General features: G+C 50.2%; 1 protein-coding gene across 2 annotated transcripts in view; it reads left to right on the top strand.

Moving 5' to 3' along the window:
- Positions 1-19,908, top strand: part of UBR2 (ubiquitin protein ligase E3 component n-recognin 2) — a 1,610,484-nt gene that overhangs the window by 1,204,229 nt on the left and 386,347 nt on the right. For both annotated transcript variants that reach the window (XM_078649714.1, XM_078649715.1), the window contains exon 39: positions 1,157-1,292. In XM_078649714.1, the coding sequence (XP_078505840.1) occupies positions 1,157-1,292 (136 nt within the window). The remainder of the gene's footprint in view (positions 1-1,156; positions 1,293-19,908) is intronic.

The following is a 19,908-nucleotide window of genomic DNA, read 5'->3' as shown; positions in this document are numbered from 1 at the left end:
CCTGGCTCCCACTCAAGGCCTCGTAGTTGAGCATCCATCCTGACCCAAGCCGCGAGCGGCTCCATGGCAAGCGCGAAGAGGTAAGGCGATTCAGTTCAATTTTATGTTTATTTTTGTGAGCATTTGTGCAATTACAAGAATAGCTTTTTTGATTTGACATAAATCTTAATCCAACAGAACCATTGTTTTATTTTTCATACATTACCCAGATTCTGAGGAATTCAGGGTTACCCTATTATCAGTTATTATTTTACATGCCTGGCAGGATTTTAAAAATAATGTTTCAGGTGCCATGGACACACCCCCTTTTGCTGAGACAGCTTCCCATTAGTGCATCATTGTGGCCTAATTATAGAACTACTGCAGACTTCCTGGTTAAATGTTGGCACATCTATATTTTATCAACCCCCCCCCCCTCAATCCTGCTACGGAACTTGGTCACTGCTGCCAGAAGCAGTGGCTTGTGAGATGCTTCTTTAGTGCATGACTCGAATGAATTAGTTTATATGTCAATGGAAAAATGTATATGTTCGTGAAATGCAGTAGCTGCTCTAACATCTAAAGGACACTCCACACAATCAATAGCTGATTGGGGCTAACCCAGATCCTTCCCTCATTGTTGTGTTGACATGACCTTTGACAGATAACTAAAGCTGTCTAGCGTCAAACTAAAAAGGCAAACATTTTCCACCTGTAAAATGTCGCACTGCAATACGTTTCTGACATAACACCAAATAATTTTTTTAATGGTTCTTCAAAAGGCACAAAATGTTGCCAGCATTTTGCCTTTTCAAACAAAATCTAACGCTTTTACGTTAATCTTTGCATTTATGAGCAAAAATGGGCATAATTCGTCTGGGTGTCTTTTATTTAAAAAAAAAAAAGTAAAGATTTGACTGAAATGATGCTGAAAAATAAAATTGACAAATATTTTCAGCATTATTTCATTTATGTATTGAAGTAACCTCATGTCACTGTAGCGTGCAACCCTGTTGTCTCTATCTATATGTTGCAATACATAGACAGAGTTTAAGGAGTTTTTTCTGACTGTGGAGATATCAAGGTTCGGTCTCAGTCAGTATTTAATAGTCTTGGTGCACCATCTGCTTTATAATATAAATGAAAATATTCATCCGCCTTTTAAATTTTCTTGCAGGTAAGCATGGTGCTTTCTTTCCCAGCTGTGCAGTGCCAAGACTTTTCAGGAGCAAGTCTTGGCACGGGCGATCTTCATCTCTTTCGGATTATTACCATGGCACATATTGTGCAGATTCTCCTGACCTCATCAACAGGTGAGTTTACTTAATGTATTTACTTAATATTGTCGTGGCGCCTAATGTGTTTGCTTTCAGCATGAATTATAGTCGAGTTTCCATTTTTTTAAATCCGTCATTTTATAGAATGTAAATGCCACCTTGCTGCACACTCGTTGATGTGTTGAAATGGATTTAAAGAGATTTCACTGAAACGGCTTATTCTCCACTACCAACCAGCAAGTATTCATGTTGAAATCCTTAAAAGAAAGCAAATTAGAGGGACATTAAAACTACAGTATTCTCATAGGTATTCTTTCAAAAATATTTGTAGTGTTTGTTTTCCAAGAAGTGGATTTTCCGCAAGTCCTCTATGTGAATTTATTTGTAGCTTTGAGAGGACTTTTAATGGGGGCTTTGGCATCATAGCATTGCAAAGTTAGGTTGTAGAGGAAACTGCAGAAACTAACCCTTCCCTCCCTCCCCCTCTCCACCCCCCCCAAAAAAAAAGTTTTATAGATCCCAGCTTATTGTATAAAAAGCAGCGTGTTTAATATATCCTCATTTAAAATGATGGGGTTTTGTTTAGATGAACAGCAGGAGTTGGAGCCGTGTCCTGGCTGCAGAGAAGAGATCACACGGCCTCCTGCTCTGGTTCTCGCTCACTAGGTTGTGGGTATTTGAACTGGGCACCTGTCGAGCAAAATTAGCATTTCTAGACATATTTGTGACGCGTTATTTGAAGGAAAACCAGTCTTTTACGGTGAACCGAACTTCGGCTACTGCATAAGCAGTTAAATAGAATCCGTTTCTAAATGGTCCAGCAGTCCCGTTTGGAAAGGCAATATGATTCAGGATCATGTCTACAAAGATTTAAGAGCGATCCGGTAGTCCTATTGTGATGTGTCTGCAATTCTCTAATGAGTGAATTAATTAGTTCTTTCTTGCTTGATTAACAAAAATCATTGCAATTAAAACATCTTAGTTATAGGACAGTATAATAAAAACATTCCTGCAGTTAATAAATACCTGTTTAAAAGTATAAATCTGTAATTACAGGCCATAGCTATAAAACCATTTAGAAACCTCTATTTAGAACACTTACACTCCTATCCTTAACAGTTTATAGTTACATTCATATTTATACATTAAAGTCCAATTAACTTTATAAATCATTGTACGATTAACTATAAAATCCATGAAAACATATACTGGATCATTGCGTGTTAAAGTGCAAACGTGCGGTAAGCAATAGTTTCATTGTGCGACCAACAAAATGCATCAATATCTTCAATTGTCCAACCAAATATCTTCCAATGTGCAAACAAGGAATATTTGTTATTTACATTTCTTGTAGTTTACCATAGCAGCATAGACGCTAAATCTTTTACAAGGCCATAATGTGCAAATAAGCAACCCAAAAAAATGCATCCATGCATTCAAAATTTCTCTTGGTACCAGTTAATTTGATTATGATGTACCTTAACCAGTCAATACCAAACATTTTTCAACAAAAGCTAAAAACTTTATCAGTGGACATAGCAGCGGAATCGACTCGCCGGATAGACATAGAATCAGAGCCTGGCGTGCCTATCTTACTCCATACTTCAGAAATAAGGATTTAAAAAATATGCGACGTATTTCAAGCAATTTGGGACACACACATACTATATGCAATAAAGATTCACATGGCCACCCACAAAATCTACAGTTGGTATTAGTTCACTGCTGAATCCATGTCGGAGTGCCCTCTTTAGTTGGGTTTAATTCCAATCTAATTTTTAAGAATGATTTTTTTTTATTATTGCCGAAAAGTGGGCGTTTAGGAATGGCTGGATGCGCAAAGACTGGTGTGAATTAATCAGACTATGCATGATTTGTTGCTGCTAACACAGTTTTATCCGCAATGTAAGATTTAACTTTGATTAGTTTCTTTAGAATCAGTTTAAAATTGGGCATTTTCAGATCATTGAGCCCAATCTGCAGGGCCGATTTCATTTAAACAGTTTAAGGTATGAGATCTCCAGGTAGCAGCATAGGCAGATTTAGTTATTTCAAGCCAGCAATTGTTCGCTAGGAAAACAGGGTCAGAGGAAAACATCCATTTAAAAAATGCCCCATTCAACACCAAGCACTGTCTTTGGAGACCAAATTCCAATCTTATTTCAGATGACCCACTGACCTGGGCATCCTAAATGCCAATTTATAGGCCTTAATTGCTAATAAATCCGATGGGTTCGCATCTTTCCCCCTAGTGATGGGTGACTCATATGAAATAGTCGGTTGCAACTTTGCTCTCATAACTTTTAGGACAAGATCATATGATTGGAAACCCAATGATTTGTGCAAACATTTGAAGGCATGAATTTAGGTTACAGTTTTTGCCCTCAAATCTTTAAAATTATTCCTAAATTAAACTCTTATTATCAAATAAAATCCCTAGATATTTATAGGTTTTTATAACTTCAGTTATCCTCCAAGTATTTGTCTTCAGTTGTGCTGGACCAATTTTCATAATTGCTTTAAGCTATTATAGGTTTGAATTTTTTGTGATAGAGTACCACCATCAGCCAGCCTGACCTGGACCCAGGTGTTGCTATACAGAAGAATTCTCTCTATAAAGTTCTGTGGAATGTGCCAGCCATCCAGTTTTTTATATAGTAAATTTCGTGGGACTGAGTCAAACGCTGCATTTAGATCTATAAAGGCAATGTATATAATATTTTTTTTTGCTAATAGAGTGAGGGCCAACAAATTAGTTGTGGTCTATTGTCCCTTGCGAAAACCTGTTTCATTGAGTGGAAGTATACCTTGCTGTGTGGCCCATTTTTCCAGATCTATCAATAGACGTGACCTTAGCGTCAACATCAGTTCAAGAAATTAACTGCTAATTAGTAGGGTTATCAACCCAGCCACTTTTATAAATAGGCTGTAGGATACTACTTTGCCATGATACAGGCACTGTTTCCAATGCCAATGCCTCGTTAAACAATGGGGTTAGTATGTCAGCCCACTTATCAATATTGCCACGGAACAAAGCATTAGGCAGCCCATTAGGGCCAGGAGCACCATTTGAACGAAGGCAACGTAAAAGAATAGCTATTTCATTACAATTTATACAATCCAGGACCTTCCTCAATTCAGGACTACTGTCACTAAATTTCACAAAGTTGTTTGTACCAGGGCTCATACCACTCTCTGTTTCAGTATTTAGTTTACTAGTTTTATCATAGTTAAAGCACCCATCTTGCTTTTTCGCAGCTTGACCCACCATGCCATACAGATTAGTAAAAACATTTGCCCATTCAGTTTCCTTTAATTAATGCAATAAGCACTACTGCCTCCCCTTTCTAATTCATTGATTATTTCCCATACCATTTTTGCATTATTTTGTTTGGAGGCATGTAGTAATCTATTCCAAAGCCCTGTTCGATAATATGATTTAGCCACCCAAAATTCTTGGTTATATGATAGTCTTGATGCTGTCATTTTATCCTTGTAGGCACAGTAAGAGGGCTGGTGTCTATGAGAATAGACATACCGCACAGCTCTATTAAATGATTTTTTTAAACATTTTAGAAGTGAACCATTTATTTGGAGATCTTACTGTAGTATTAGTTTTCTTATGCTTAGGTGCTGAAAATTTGCCCACCGGGGGTGATGTTATATAATTCCATTTATTAATCAAATAGCCTACCCCCACCTCACACTGGTCACTATCCTTTATTATTACTTTTTCAACCTGTAATATTTCTTCTTTTGTATCTGTATGCCAAACCAGTCTTTCCAGATTATTTGCAGAATAGGCCATGTTGGGAACTCATTAAATATAGGGTTTCATTTTATTGATAATTGTAGTATAACTATCTGAGGACTGTGATCACTCTAGGCGCAGGGACAACTTATATTCGATCACATTTAGGCTTAAGTTTTCACAGACAAAAGTATAATCAATAATTGCACCATGTTTAGAGTGTTTAAAAGATGGTACGAACCTAGATTTTTCTTTTAACATGGTAAACCCAAACTGGTACATTATGTCACAGCACTCTTTTGCAGTGCAATTTATTTTTCCTTTTCCGGGGTTTAAGGCGATCAAATGTAATTTGAAATCGCCAGAAACTATAAACATGTCTTCTGAGTGCCTAATTATGAACGTACTTAAGATATCTCGTAAGATATACAACTGGGTGATCTTATTTTTCCTGGCACTTAAATATACATTAAGTATTATCAAACTACAACTTTTATACTGCGGTACAAGGCATTGTAACCGGTCCAGTTGAAAGTCAACTACTTCTGCTGTTAAATTTATTTCTGCCGAAATATAGCATGTAAGTCCACACTTTGCACGGCCTGATTTATTAGGGTGTATTGCCGGACTCTATACTCGTTATACCCAAACAAAGGTGTTGCTTGTTCTCTTCACGTTTCTTGGAATATTAGAATTGCAAACAAGTTTAAAAATAAAAAAATATCTGGATCAGATAATAGATGCCCAAGCCCATGCACATTCCATGAACATATTCTCATTTGCACATCTTTATCATTTGCAACAGAGAGAGTTCAATTATCCTCAACTTGATGCACATTTGCAAGGGCGGCTGGAAGCCAAGAACAATCCTCCAATTGCGTGTTGTTTTTAGGTAACAGTTTGCAGATACGCGCTTCTGTTTGTGTGTTAGTAATCAACAAGCCTGGATTGTACCTTCAAAAAATGGATTTAACTTTTTTCTTTCAACCTTTATTCTATCGTTCTCCACATTTGGGGCTAATACCTCTAAAATCGAGGGGTATTTTACAGGAATGCAATTCTCGACCTTAGTACCATATTCCTTAAAATATGCCCTTAAATCTTAGATTTTGTTCACTATTTCATTAGTAGACCATTTTGTTATAGTGGACTCCCTGGTTGAGTTGGGTTGTAGTTGTTTGAACTGTACAGACAAAAGATCAGTGGTTTTAATGAATGATAAATCTGAAAGAAACAGGTTAGTATTAGATTCCCTACCTTAGAATATCCCCAGGCGTCAGTCTGGATCCGGAAACTTTTGCGTAGCAGTACCCCTGCGCGTCGGTAGGCGTCGTCTGCAGGCGTCCCCTGCGGCTCCGCGTCCGTCGTCGGCGTCGTGCGCCGTGATGACGTCGCTGGAGTATATAGACGCCGCCTCCGCGCGCTGACGTCAGTTCTTATTTTTTCCGCGCCAGTTAGCGCAGATCCGAAGAGCAGTACTCCGGTCTTTTGACCAAAGTTTTTTGATAACTCTAACTCTTAAGGTGCCGGTAGGATGCCCGGTTTTAAGAACTGTGACTGGTGTGATCGCACGATGTCGGTCACCGACCACCATCGACTCTGCCTCCGGTGCCTGGGCGCGGACCACGACGTGGAGTCCTGCGTCGACTGCCGGGCCTTGACGACTAAGGCTAGACGGGAGCGGTCCCGCAAGCTTCTCGAGCTCCGGGTGTCGGCCCCCGCGTCGAGAGCGGTCCCGGTCCGGCCGGAGGTCGAGGGAGCGGTCGAGAGAACGGTCGCGGAGCCGCCACGAGAGCTCCGGAAGTCGTCACCATTCCTCCGGTAAGAAACACAAGAAGTCGGGGCGTCGTCATCGCACCCCCGACTCCCCCCCCGACGCTCGCGCGATGCGGCCGGGGGTTCGGGTAGCCCCACCCCCGCGGCCCCGCGTGGGTCGCCGACGCTGCCTACCCCATACCCGTCGGAGTTCCTCATGGCCATGAGGGCGCTGTCTCCTCCGACGGGGCCTACGGCGCCTGCGGGCCCGGTGGTCCCGTCCGGGGGCCCGAGTGGTTCGGGTGCTCCCGCCCCGACGCCGTCGGGTGCTCCGGCCCCGACGCCGCCGGCGGCTCCGGCCCCAGCGCCGCTGGGCCCTTCGGGGTCGACGCCGGCTGGTCCTCTGGCCTCTCCGGCGCCGATTCCATCGGGGCAACCCATGGTGCCGCCTCCGCGCGGCGCCGCGACTCCGTCGCCGGCTCCGGCCGGCGTCGGGGCTCCGGCGCCGGCTCCGGGCGGCGCCGCCCCCACTCCCTCTCCTACTCCGGACGCGGAGTCGGACCGGCGTCGCCCGACGCCGAGTCCGGCGCTGATGGGGCCCATTGGCCCCGTGGAGCCGGTCTACATCGTTGACTCAGAATATGGTGAGGATGAAGATTATGGAGAGGGTTGGGAGGGGTCTGAGGACCCTCTGTCACGCGAGTGTCAGTACGACGTGGACTGGACAGGTGACTTGGGTGAGGCCAGTGGTCTGGATGATTCTCCTAACCCTGGTTTTGTCTCGCCTCCTACTGTGGCTTCGGAGGCTGGGGCTGCTTATTCAGTGGTGTTGATGAGGGCTGCCAAGGCTTTACGCCTTGAGCTCCCCGTCGCTAAAGTGAGGCCTAACATCCTCACCGAGGTCTTCAAACCGCAGTCATGCCCACAGGAGCCTCTGCTGCCGTTCAATGAAGCCTTGACATACGTTCTTTTGGGCACGTGGTCCAGGCCCGCTTCAGGTTCGCCTGTTGATAGGAACACCGACCACCATCGACTCTGCCTCCGGTGCCTGGGCGCGGACCACGACGTGGAGTCCTGCGTCGACTGCCGGGCCTTGACGACTAAGGCTAGACGGGAGCGGTCCCGCAAGCTTCTCGAGCTCCGGGTGTTGGCCCCGCGTCGAGAGCGGTCCCGGTCCGGCCGGAGGTCGAGGGAGCGGTCGAGAGAACGGTCGCGGAGCCGCCACGAGAGCTCCGGAAGTCGTCACCATTCCTCCGGTAAGAAACACAAGAAGTCGGGGCGTCGTCATCGCACCCCGGACTCCCCCCCGACGCTCGCGCGATGCGGCCGGGGGTTCGGGTAGCCCCACCCTCGCGGCCCCGCGTGGGTCGCCGACGCTGCCTACCCCATACCCGTCGGTCCCTGGGCAAGGCGCGTCGCGCGAGGAGATAGAGGAGTTCCTCATGGCCATGAGGGCGCTGTCTCCTCCGACGGGGCCTACGGCGCCTGCGGGCCCGGTGGTCCCGTCCGGGGGCCCGAGTGGTTCGGGTGCTCCGGCCCCGACGCCGCCGGCGGCTCCGGCCCCAGCGCCGCTGGGCCCTTCGGGGTCGACGCCGGCTGGTCCTCTGGCCTCTCCGGCGCCGATTCCATCGGGGCAACCCATGGTGCCGCCTCCGCGCGGCGCCGCAACTCCGTCGCCGGCTCCGGCCGGCGTCGGGGCTCCGGCGCCGGCTCCGGGCGGCGCCGCCCCCACTCCCTCTCCTACTCCGGACGCGGAGTCGGACCGGCGTCGCCCGACGCCGAGTCCGGCGCTGATGGGGCCCATTGGCCCCGTGGAGCCGGTCTACATCGTTGACTCAGAATATGGTGAGGATGAAGATTATGGAGAGGGTTGGGAGGGGTCTGAGGACCCTCTGTCACGCGAGTGTCAGTACGACGTGGACTGGACAGGTGACTTGGGTGAGGCCAGTGGTCTGGATGATTCTCCTAACCCTGGTTTTGTCTCGCCTCCTACTGTGGCTTCGGAGGCTGGGGCTGCTTATTCAGTGGTATTGATGAGGGCTGCCAAGGCTTTACGCCTTGAGCTCCCCGTCGCTAAAGTGAGGCCTAACATCCTCACCGAGGTCTTCAAACTGCAGTCATGCCCACAGGAGCCTCTGCTGCCGTTCAATGAAGCCTTGACATACGTTCTTTTGGGCACGTGGTCCAGGCCCGCTTCAGGTTCGCCTGTTGATAGGAACGTGGCCAGACGCCACCGTTCGTGTCCGGACGACCCTAAGTTCCTGTCCACCCATCCCACCCCTGAAAGTCTGGTGATCCAGGCCTCCACTTCCCAAACCGCATTCCCGTCGGCCCCGCCTGACCGGGAATCAAAGAGGTACGACCAGTATGGCAAGAAGGTCTTCTCGTCCCTGAGTCTGGGACTGCGGTCTTGCAACACCGCAAGCCTCTTGGGCCGCTACACCCACTCTCTGTGGGATACGGTCGCGGAGTGTCTGCCGCAATGCCCGCAGGAGGTACGGGACAAGCTCGGCCAGGCTATGATTGAAGGCCGAGACGCGGGGAGATATTCCATCAGGTGTGGCCTTGATACGACCGACTCGCTGGGCAGAGCGACGTCCACGACGGTGGCGATTCGTCGCCACGCCTGGCTGAGATCCGCCAACTTTTCGACGGATGTCCAAAATACTTTGATGGACATGCCGTTCGATGGCAGTCGCCTGTTTGGCGACAAAGCGGACCACGCGCTTGAGCGCTTCAAGGACTCCAGGGTCACGGCTAAGTCCTTGGGTCTCTCGACCCAGCGCCAGCAAACGGGTTCGTTTCGCTCCTTTCGTGGCCACGGAAGGGGCGGTCCCACACGTGCTGCCAGCCACGCACCGCAGAATACTTCTCAACGAGGTGGCGGCCGTGGATTCCGCCGTGGAGGCGGTCGGGGACAACGGCGGGGTCAGACCACACCTCCCCCCGCAGCATCAGCCTCCAAATCCTCCTAGTCCGAGCTTTCAGGCCCATGTGACGCCAGTGGGTGGCAGGGTTCGCCATCACCACTCCCGCTGGCGCACTATCACATCGGACAGGTGGGTGCTGCAGCTCGTCCGAAGGGGCTACTCCCTCCCCTTCGAGACCACTCCTCCAGCCATGCCACAGCAGAACCACCGTGTGTCGAGGGACCACTTGACACTTCTGCAGGAGGAAGTTACGGCCCTCTTGGCCAAGGGGGCCATCGAGCGCGTTCCTGGGCCAGAAGTAGGGTGTGGTTGCTATTCCCACTACTTTCTGGTACCCAAGAAGGAAAAGGGGGGCCTGCGTCCTATCTTGGATCTACGGAACGTCAACGGCTTCCTCCGGAAGGAGAAGTTCAAGATGTTGACTTTGGCTCAGGTCTTGGCTGCTCTAGACCCGCAAGACTGGATGGTGGCGTTGGACTTGCAGGATGCGTGTATTCACATCCCCGTCCTGCCGGCCCACCGGCGTTACCTGCGGTTCACGGTAGGCCACGAGCACTTTCAGTTTATCGTGCTCCCATTCGGCCTTACCAGCGCCCCACGGGTGTTCACGAAAGTGATGGCGGTGGTCGCAGCTCATCTACGCCGGTTAGGGGTTTCAGTCTTCCCCTACCTCGACGACTGGTTGTTGAAGGCGGGCTCGCCCCAGACAGTCGTCCACCACCTTCAGATGACGGCAGACCTCCTGCACGAGCTGGGGTTTTCCATCAATGTGCCGAAATCACACCTGTGTCCCTCTCAAAAGCTCCTTTTCATCGGAGCGGTTCTCGACTCGGCGCAGTTTCGGGTTTATCCTCCGGAACGGCGGGTCCGGGATATACAGGCTTTGATTCCCATCTTTCAGCCGTTATCCCGGGTTTCGGTCAGGTTGATGCTGGGGCTGATGGCTTCCTGCATCCTTCTGGTGCATCACGCCCGGTGGCGGATGCGGGCTCTGCAGTGGGACCTGAAGTTTCAGTGGGCCCAGCATCCTATCCGACCATGTCCTGATCTCGGAGGGCGCTGCGAGACAGTTGCAGTGGTGGCTTACGGACCGCGATTGGGTCAGAGGCAGATCCCTCTCCCTTCCCCAACCGGAGCACGTAGTTGTGACGGACGCGTCCCTCCAGGGCTGGGGAGGCCACTTGGGAGAGGCGGAGATCAGAGGCATCTGGTCTCCGGCGGAGTCCCGGCTCCATATCAACATGTTGGAGCTGCGGGCGATTCGCCTAGCACTGAAGGCATTCCTCCCCTTTGTCAACGGGAGTGTAGTGCAGGTGTTCACGGACAACACCACCGCCATGTGGTACTGCAACAAGCAGGGCGGAGTGGGGTCGTGGACCCTTTGCCAGGAGGCCCTGCGTCTCTGGCAATGGCTGGAACGTCAGGGCGTGACTCTGACGGTTCAACACCTGGCAGGTTCTCTGAACGCCAGGGCGGACAAACTCAGCCGTCTGTGCTCGGTGGATCACGAATGGCGTCTGAACTCGGACGTGGCGAAAGGCCTCTTTCTGCAATGGGGAGAGCCTTGGTTAGATCTATTCGCCACAGAAGAGAACGCGCAATGTCATCAGTTCTGCGCGTTGGAGTTTTCCAAGACGGCACTCGCACGGCGACGCCTTTCGGCGCGAGTGGAGTTGCGGTCTGTTGTACGCCTTTCCGCCTATACCACTTCTGCCCAGAGTGCTGAAGAAGATCAGGCGCGACCGGGCCCAAGTTATCCTTGTGGCTCCGGACTGGGCTCGAAGGTACTGGTATCCCGAGCTACTCAGCATGTCAGTCGGTCCCTCGATCCGCCTGCCCCTTCAGGAGGACCTTCTGTCGCAGCAGCAGGGGACGGTCCTCCACCCGAACCTGTCCAGTCTCCACCTCCATGCGTGGAGATTGAGCGGCGACAGTTGAGGCCATTTGACTTGCCTCCTGAAGTCTGTAATGTGATTCTGGCAGCCAGGCGTCCCTCCACAAAGTCGGTATACGCCTGCCGGTGGAACAGATTTGTGGCGTGGTGCACAGCAAAGGCTGTGGATCCCCTTTCTGCCCCTCTCTCCGAGGTTCTCCTCTTTCTTCTCTCTCTTGCCCAGCAGGGCTCTGCTCTGGGCACTATCAAGGGCTACCTTTCTGCCCTTTCCGCCTTCTTGAGGCTACCGGATCAGCCATCTTTGTTCAAGTCCCCTATTGTAACGAGATTCTTGAAGGGCATCACGCACATGTATCCACCTGTTCCGTTCGTGATGCCTCAGTGGGACTTGAACCTGGTTCTGACTTTCTTGATGTGCGCTCCCTTTGAGCCGCTTCATTCCTGTCCTCTCCGTCTCCTGACTTTAAAGACGGCCTTCCTGGTTGCTATCACCTCTGCCAGGAGAGTGAGTGAGCTCCAGGCTCTTTCTGTCAAACCTCCTTTCATGTCCATTCATCCAGACAAGGTGGTTCTGAGGACTAGACCTTCTTTCCTGCCCAAAGTAGTTTCTGCTTTTCACATCGGGCAGTCCATCACCTTACCCTCCTTCTTCCCGCCTCCGCATCCTTCAAAAGATGAGGAGCGGCTCCATCGTCTGGACCCAAAACGTGCGCTTTCATTTTATATGGATCGCACACGCCAGTTCCGGGTGGATGACCAACTGTTTGTTGGCTACGTGGGTGAGAAGAAGGGAAGGGCGGTACAGAAACGGACCATCTCTCGGTGGGTCGTCCTGTGCATCAAACCGTGCTACTCTTTGGCTCAGAAGGAGCCTCCTGTTGGGCTGAGAGCCCATTCCACTCGGGCCACGGCGGCTACTACTGCCCTGAACCGGGGAGTCCCTTTGCAGGACATTTGCCAGGTGGCTACGTGGGCCTCGCTGCACACCTTTGCGAGGCACTACTGCCTGGACAGTCAAGTCCGGAGGGATGGCTTCTTTGGCCGTTCGGTCCTCCAGGACTTTCTGGTGTAGGATTGTATTGGTTCGCAGACCCACCACCGGGGTTGGTATTGCTGGGGTATCTATTCTAAGGTAGGGAATCTAATACTAACCTGTTTCTTTCAGATGAACAAGTTACTTACCTTCGGTAACGATATATCTGTAAGAAACAGTAGTTAGTATTAGATTCCTTACCGCCCCACCCATCCTCCCCGTTCTGCGAACTGATACCTAGGGTTAAGGACATCCCTTTCAGGGCCCTAGTTTCTAATGGCACCAGTGTTGGTTCTCACATGGCTCTGCGTGTTCTGGCATGGAAAAGCTGTGTGCAAAGAACTGACGTCAGCGTGCGGAGGCGGCGTCTATATACTCCAGCGACGTCATCACGGCGCACGACGCCGACGACGGACGCGGAGCCGCAGGGGACGCCTGCAGACGACGCCTACCGACGCGCAGGGGTACTGCTACGCAAAAGTTTCCGGATCCAGACTGACGCCTGGGGATATTCTAAGGTAGGGAATCTAATACTAACTACTGTTTCTTACAGATATATCGTTACCGAAGGTAAGTAACTTGTTCATCAGGAATAGTTGAGAATATTTACAAAATTAAACTCCAATTAAGGCTATAGTGTGTGCCCCTGGAAGCATGTAACAGATGCAAAACTAATATCACCCTATTAGGAGTGTTATTTTCCAGTAACTTCACCCTATTAGAAGTATTATTTTCCAGTGTAGCACATGGAACTCTTGCTAAGCCTGATTTACTATTATTAACTAAAATAGTTAATTTTATGTACTTTAAAGGGTGCTAGACTCAGAGTGACACAGGGCTTTATCATATCGGCTAGACTGACCCCCTGCGTGGTGTGGGTTACATGTTCTTGGGGCATGAGTGTATTTTCATTGGGTACTGGTACTTTAGTCGTAGATTGTGAATAGCAGACTTTTTCTCTTCCTGAGTTTACCGGGATCTGCTTACTCTCACTCCAGATCTGGGGCTTATTGTCATACTTAGGCACACACCTCCATTAACAGTATCGACTATATCGGAGGTCGCCAAATCTGCGGTAGTCGGAGGTTCTATTTTACTACCCTTAGCAGGGTGCTGAACCTCATTCCTCATTGAGGTACCCTGGGAACCGTAAAGCAGAGGGTGTTGCCATTATCCAGGCACAAAGCGATAGACAAGTGGGTGCAATCTTTGTTGTATATTATGGTTTGTTTTAAGTGTGAATATGATCGAAAATGCAGGAACATTTTGATTGTAGTTTAGCCTGAGATTGTCCTCATTTAATTGAAATGTCTGCCCCTATAGATGGCAAAACATTGTACATTTCTGTATTCAGAAACAAAAGCACTTCTTGTCGCTTTACATTGATTCCAATCTCTAGCTGCAGGTTGGACTCATGAAAAAATGTACTTTCTGTCATGAGGCCAAGTGGCCCTTTTTTATGTTTCAGGTGTTGCGTGTTACTGACAGGTTATGCCACAGATAAATAAATAGTGCTGCTCCCCCAAATCCGTCCATTTCTTTTACTGCACACTCATTAAATAATATTAACAGATTAATAAAGTGCATGTAAATAAACAAGCAAAATGTAAAATTGAAAATGTTAAAACGTTCTATAAATGTGAAGAAAATTGAAATTGGCAGTTAAAAATTAAGTTGGTGTCCTCAGATTGATTCATGGGAGCAGTGCAAATGCATCAAACAGAAGTTGAAGGTGCGGACTTGTTCTCATAAGAGTAAGATGGTAAGTCGAAGAAGAAGCACATGAAAGGCCAAGCAGTACTTGTCACAGTCTTGCCACTCTCTGTCTAGGAAGTCGTAAAGATGTCAAGGTGCCCTCCGGTCTTGCTCCAGGTCCCCTGGCAAGGAACCGATTCCACAGCTAAACCTGATACATCTAGAATTTCCGGGGCTCTCTGCAAAGTCGCTAGGGATTAAGGCTTTTAAGGAAGCCATGTTGCAAATCTTTGACTCCCTTTTGGCTCCCGCTGGCATGCCTTCAGACCCCACGGATTTGCAGAGATCTCCAGTTGAATTACCACCTGCCAAGTTGTCCTGTGCTGGTCTATCCTTCCTGAACCCATTTTGGGTTTAGCGCCCACTCTAGCGCGGACTCCACACCTGGCGCCAAGAGTTCAGTCGGCTCCTGCTACAAATTGATGCCAGCCTTGATGACGGAGGAGGACAGTGTTCCTATTGTCCTGTCCGACAAGCACTAAAATCTTCTCAACCTCCACCGAGATCACGTCCTAGAACCATTCTGACGCACCTGGCCCGTCTGATCATTCTGATTCTGACAAAACAGTTACTTTACCTAGGACCTGCCCTCCAGAACTCCAACAACTTTTTAAAGTGGACTCTGCCCAAAGTCAACCAGCTTTTGGTGATGATGGGGATGGGTTTCCCAACAATATGATGATGACAATTTATATTTAGTCGTACAAGAAGTTAGTGGATTTGACGCTTCCCCTGACACTCTACTTGGTTCTCCCCCTAACCTTTTAACGGTAGAGACATACGCATATGCTGTAGTCATCAGACAAGCAGCTGAAGTTGTGGACTTACAGGCTTTTCCTTTTGAGGTGAAAACCAACATCCTCTCATACCTTTTCAATACTAGGCATGCTTCATCTGAGCACTTGTTGCCCTTCAACGAAGCCCTGACTGACCGTCTCATGGGGACGCAACAACCTACTTCTGAGAGACAGAGAGCCTCCCCCTTGTCCAGTCAATGCCAGCTGCTTGCAGGATAGGGACTCTCGTGTACTATGAGCTTGCTGGTAGTCTCAAAGGACTACTCAAGAAAGCCAAGACTCTGCAGGATATTTTATAAGATCCAAACTGTTGCCACACATAGATGAGTTCAGTGGGCTGCTCGGGTGATGTTCAGGTGTCACTCATGAGCATGCCTTTGGACGATGCCTATTCCAGGAGCCTGGACGATACTGTTGGACCTGTAGAATGCCAATTTCCATGCTCCTGGCCTGCAGAAATAACTTGAGGTTCAAGATCAGCCAGGAGCATTTTCAGTTTGCTGTGCTCCCCTTCGGCCTCACACTGCTTCTAGAGTGCAACCAAAAGTGATGGCGGTGGTCACATCATATCTTCGGAAGTTGGGCATACCAGTCTTTCCCTACCTCAACAACTGGCTTTTAAAGGCAGGCTTGGCACAGTCAGTCGTCTTTCACCTCCAGGCAACAGCTACCATGCTGAGTTCCTTAGGATAATTATCATCGGGTCGAAGCCACGCCTGACTCCTTTTAAGGCGCTTCCTTTAACCTGAGCAATCAGGTATAGGTTGTGTTATTGGGCCTCCTTCTGGGTCAACGAGTCCAGGATTTTCGGGCTATGATGTACATTTTTCAGCCTCCTATGTCTCAATGAGGGTAAGTCTAGGGATTTTTGCCCTATTGGCTTCCTGATCGTTGACCATGTCAGATGACTTATCTGGGCTTTGCGGGGGAGTCTTAATGGGCCCAGTCACTAGGGAAACTGTCCGATTCCACCCACTAGGGAAACTGTCCGATTCCACCCAGGTTTTGGAGTAAACTGCAAAAGATCTGCAATTGACCTCAATTGGACCAGCAAAAGATCACTCTCCCTCCCTTACCCAGAGCTCATTGTGGTATCTGAAAGAGACGCGTTAGATTCCTTACCTTAGAATATCCCCAGGCGTCAGACTGGATCCGGAAAGTTTTTTCGTCAGCAGTACCCCTGTGCCTCGTTAGGCGTTGTCGTATGGCTCCGCGTATGTCGCTGGCATCGTAGTCTCCGATATGATGCCGCTGGAGCTACTTAGACGCGTCCACACGCGCTGACACGCGCTGACGTCAGTTCTTTCTTTTTCCGCGCCAGCAAGCGCAGATCCCGAGAGCGGAGTACCCACAGTCATTTTTTGAATGAGTTTTTTGGGACTTTTTGTCTCTGTTTTCAAGTATATATCAAGCTAACAGGTGCATAGGGATGCCCTGTTTTAAGTCCTGCGCAGCCTGTTCCCGCACGATGTCGGTGACGGACCCGCACCGTGAGTGTCTCAACTGCCTGGGGCGCGACCAAGACTCCAAGTCGTGCCCCCACTGCCAGGCCATGACTTCCGAAAACTTTGCGTTAGCGGTCCTGAAAGTGGCTGGAGGCCCGGGAGTCGGTTCAGTGCCGTTCAAGGTCCCGGTCCAGAGGGAGGTCAAGGGACCGGCCGCGGAGCCATCACCATCATTCGAAGTCTTTGCACTCAGAGTCGGTTTAAGCGAAGCATAAGAAGTCGAAGAAGCACCGTCGCTCTTCGCCTTCCCCTAGCCAGTCATGGGATGCGGCTAAGGGTGCTAGTGGCGCCACCCCTGCGGCTCCGGCAGAGCCTACACAGTTGCCGATGGCTTACCCGCCCTTTCCGGGTCCATCGGCGACTCCGGCCCAGCTGCAGGAGTTCCTGTCAGCCATGGCACATGTCGTTGGACCATCCGGCCCCGCCGGTGCGCCTTCGGGCCCCTCGAGCCCGGCTGGGGGTCCTTGTTCTAAGACGTGTCCGGCCCGACGTCGTCAACAACTCCTGCATCGACGCCGAGGGACCCCCGTGGATCCAGGCTTGGATCCCCGTCCATGCTGGTTGGCCCGGTGCGACCTCCACCGGCATCAACGTCGACTGCCCCGCCGGCGCCACCGCAGACCCGGCAGACACCGACCCCGGCTCCCTCCCCGGCATGGGACAGGTGCCGGAAGGGTGTCGACTGGCGTCGATTCAGACGCCGTTTGGGAATTTCTTTACCTTTGTCCACCCACCTCCGTATGTTCCACAGGCTATGGAGAACGGGGAGGACTGGGATGGGTCTGAGGACCCTCTCGCAGCCGAATGCGAGTTAGACCCGGACCGGGATGAGGATCCGGAGGATGCAGGTGACCAGGATTATGCTCCGGAACCTGGTGCACTGTCTCCTTCTACCGTGGCTACCAAGGAGGGTGGATCATATTCTATGGTGTTGCGTAGGGCAGCTTAGGCTCTCCACCTCGAGCTCCCTACTGTGGCTGTCAGGACTAACCTCCTGACAGAGGTGCTTCGGCCAGCTTCTGCTACTACGGAGCCGCTGCTGCCCTACAACAATACACTCTCAGACGTTCTCTTGAGCACCTGGTCCAGGCCCAACACAGGGGCTCCTGTGGACAAGAATGTCGCCCGATGCCATCGTCCGGCACCGGGCGACCCCGTTTTCCTCTCCCAACACCCCACTCCCGAGAGTTTGGTAGTACCAAACCTCTGCGTCCCCAAGCGCATTCCCTTCCGCACCTCCGGACAGGGAATCCAATAAACTGGAGCAATTTGGGAAGAAGATTTTCTCTTCCGTCAGTCCAGGCCTGCGGTCTGTGAACACCGCATGTCTCTTGGGCCGTTATTCCTATTCTGTGTGGGATATGGTGGCGCAAGTGCTGCCTCAGTGTCCGGTGGAGGCTAGGACAATCCTTTCCCAAGCTATTGCTGAGGGGAGAGAAGCAGCCAAGTTCACCATCTGTTGTGGTCTTGACACTGCTGACTCGATGGACAGGGCGATTTCAACAACAGTGGCGCTATGCCGTCATGCCTGGCTGAGGACGACTGGCTTTTCTGGGTATGTCCAGAACACGTTGATAGGCATGCACTTTGATGGCACTTGCCTGTCTCGGGATAAAGCAGACTGTGTTTTGGAATGTTTTATGGACTCATGGGCTATTGCCAAGTCCTTAGGCCTTTCGGTCACACGCACTCCTTCCACTTCTGCTTTTCGCTCCTTCCGTGGTCAAGGAAGGGGCGCACAAGCACGTTTGATTCAAAGCCACAGGCCTGCGCAGCAACAGTCTCAGGGCGGACGTGGGACCCACAGAGGCGGGTCACGGGGCCAGCGTGCGGGTCAGTCCACCCCCCCCCCCTGCAGCTACTGCCTCCAAACCTTCCTAGTCCAGTGTTTCAGACCCACCAGATGCCAGTGGGTGGCAGGATTCAGCATCACCTCTACCACTGGCGCACCATCACATCAGACAGGTGGGTTCTGCAACTGGTCCGAAGGGGCTACTCCCTCCCCTTCGAGACTACCTCTCCAGCCATGCCACCACATTACCACTGCATGTCGGTGATCACTTGACACTTCTCCAGCAGGAAGTTACGGCCCTCTTGGCCAAGGGGGCCATCGAGCGCGTTCCAACGCCAGAAGTAGGTTGTGGTTGTTATTCCCACTATTTTTTGGTTCCTAAGAAGGACGACGGCCTGGGTCCTATCTGAGACCTTCGGAACGTTCAAGATAGTCACACTTGCTCAGGTCTTGTCTGCCCTTGACCCGCAAGACAGGTAGGCTGGTTTAGGTCCTTACAGACAACATCATTACTGTGTGTTATTGCAACTAGCAGAGTGGGGTAGGGTCCTGGGTCCTGTTCTAGGAGGCAGAGGCCATTTCACTGCTCAGACACCACCTGGCGAAATCTTTAAATGCCAGAGTGGATGAACTGAGCTGGCGATGCCCAACGTATCACGAATGTCAGTTACACTCTGAGATGTCCCAGTGCATCTTTTGTCAATGGGGAAATCCCCAACTCGATTTTCTCACCACTGCCGAGAACATCCAATATCTGATAGAGACTTCTAGCTGTAGATTCCTCGCCTTTGAATTTACCAGGCATCAGGCTGAATCCGGAAACTTTTGCGTGAGCAGTACCCCTGCGTGTCGGTAGCTCACTTCGACTCCGTGTGATATAGTCGTTGGCGTCGGTTATGACGATGCAGTCACCTATATATGTGCCACTCAGGCGCGCGGACGTCAGTTCTTTTCTTTCCGTGCCAGTTAAGCGCTGATCCGAATTAGAGCTATCCCACTGTCTCTTTTTTGACTGCTTTTTTTCAACTTCTTTCTGTGTGTTAAGGTCATGTCACTTTGAGGTATAGGGTTAAAACTGTTTGCCGCCTGTCACTGTGCCATGTTGGTAACAGACCCCTACCTCATATGCCTATGGTACCTCTAGCATAATACAAAGTTGTGCTGGAACAGTCAGGCCATGGCTCCAAAGGTCTTGCGGGCGTGATCTATGAAGCTCCTTGCGGCCCGGCAGTCTACATCGGCTAGCGAGCCTCTGCGGTTTTCCCGATCGAAGGGGAGGTGGTCATTGGATTGCTCCAGGAGCTCCAAGTCCTCTTCTTCCCACTCGAGGTCCTCGGGCACTCAGGGAAGAGGCACAAGAAGAAGTCGTCCAAGTGTACTTCGCCTTTGCCTCGTCTGTCGTCCGTTGTCAAGAGAGGTAAGGAGCACCGACACTCTAGG

The sequence above is a fragment of the Lissotriton helveticus genome, chromosome 6 (genome assembly GCF_964261635.1).
Source record: "Lissotriton helveticus chromosome 6, aLisHel1.1, whole genome shotgun sequence".
Taxonomy (NCBI): Eukaryota; Metazoa; Chordata; class Amphibia; order Caudata; family Salamandridae; genus Lissotriton; species Lissotriton helveticus.
The sequence above is the reverse complement of the archived record's forward strand: the minus strand, read 5'-3'. Positions and strand labels throughout refer to the sequence as shown.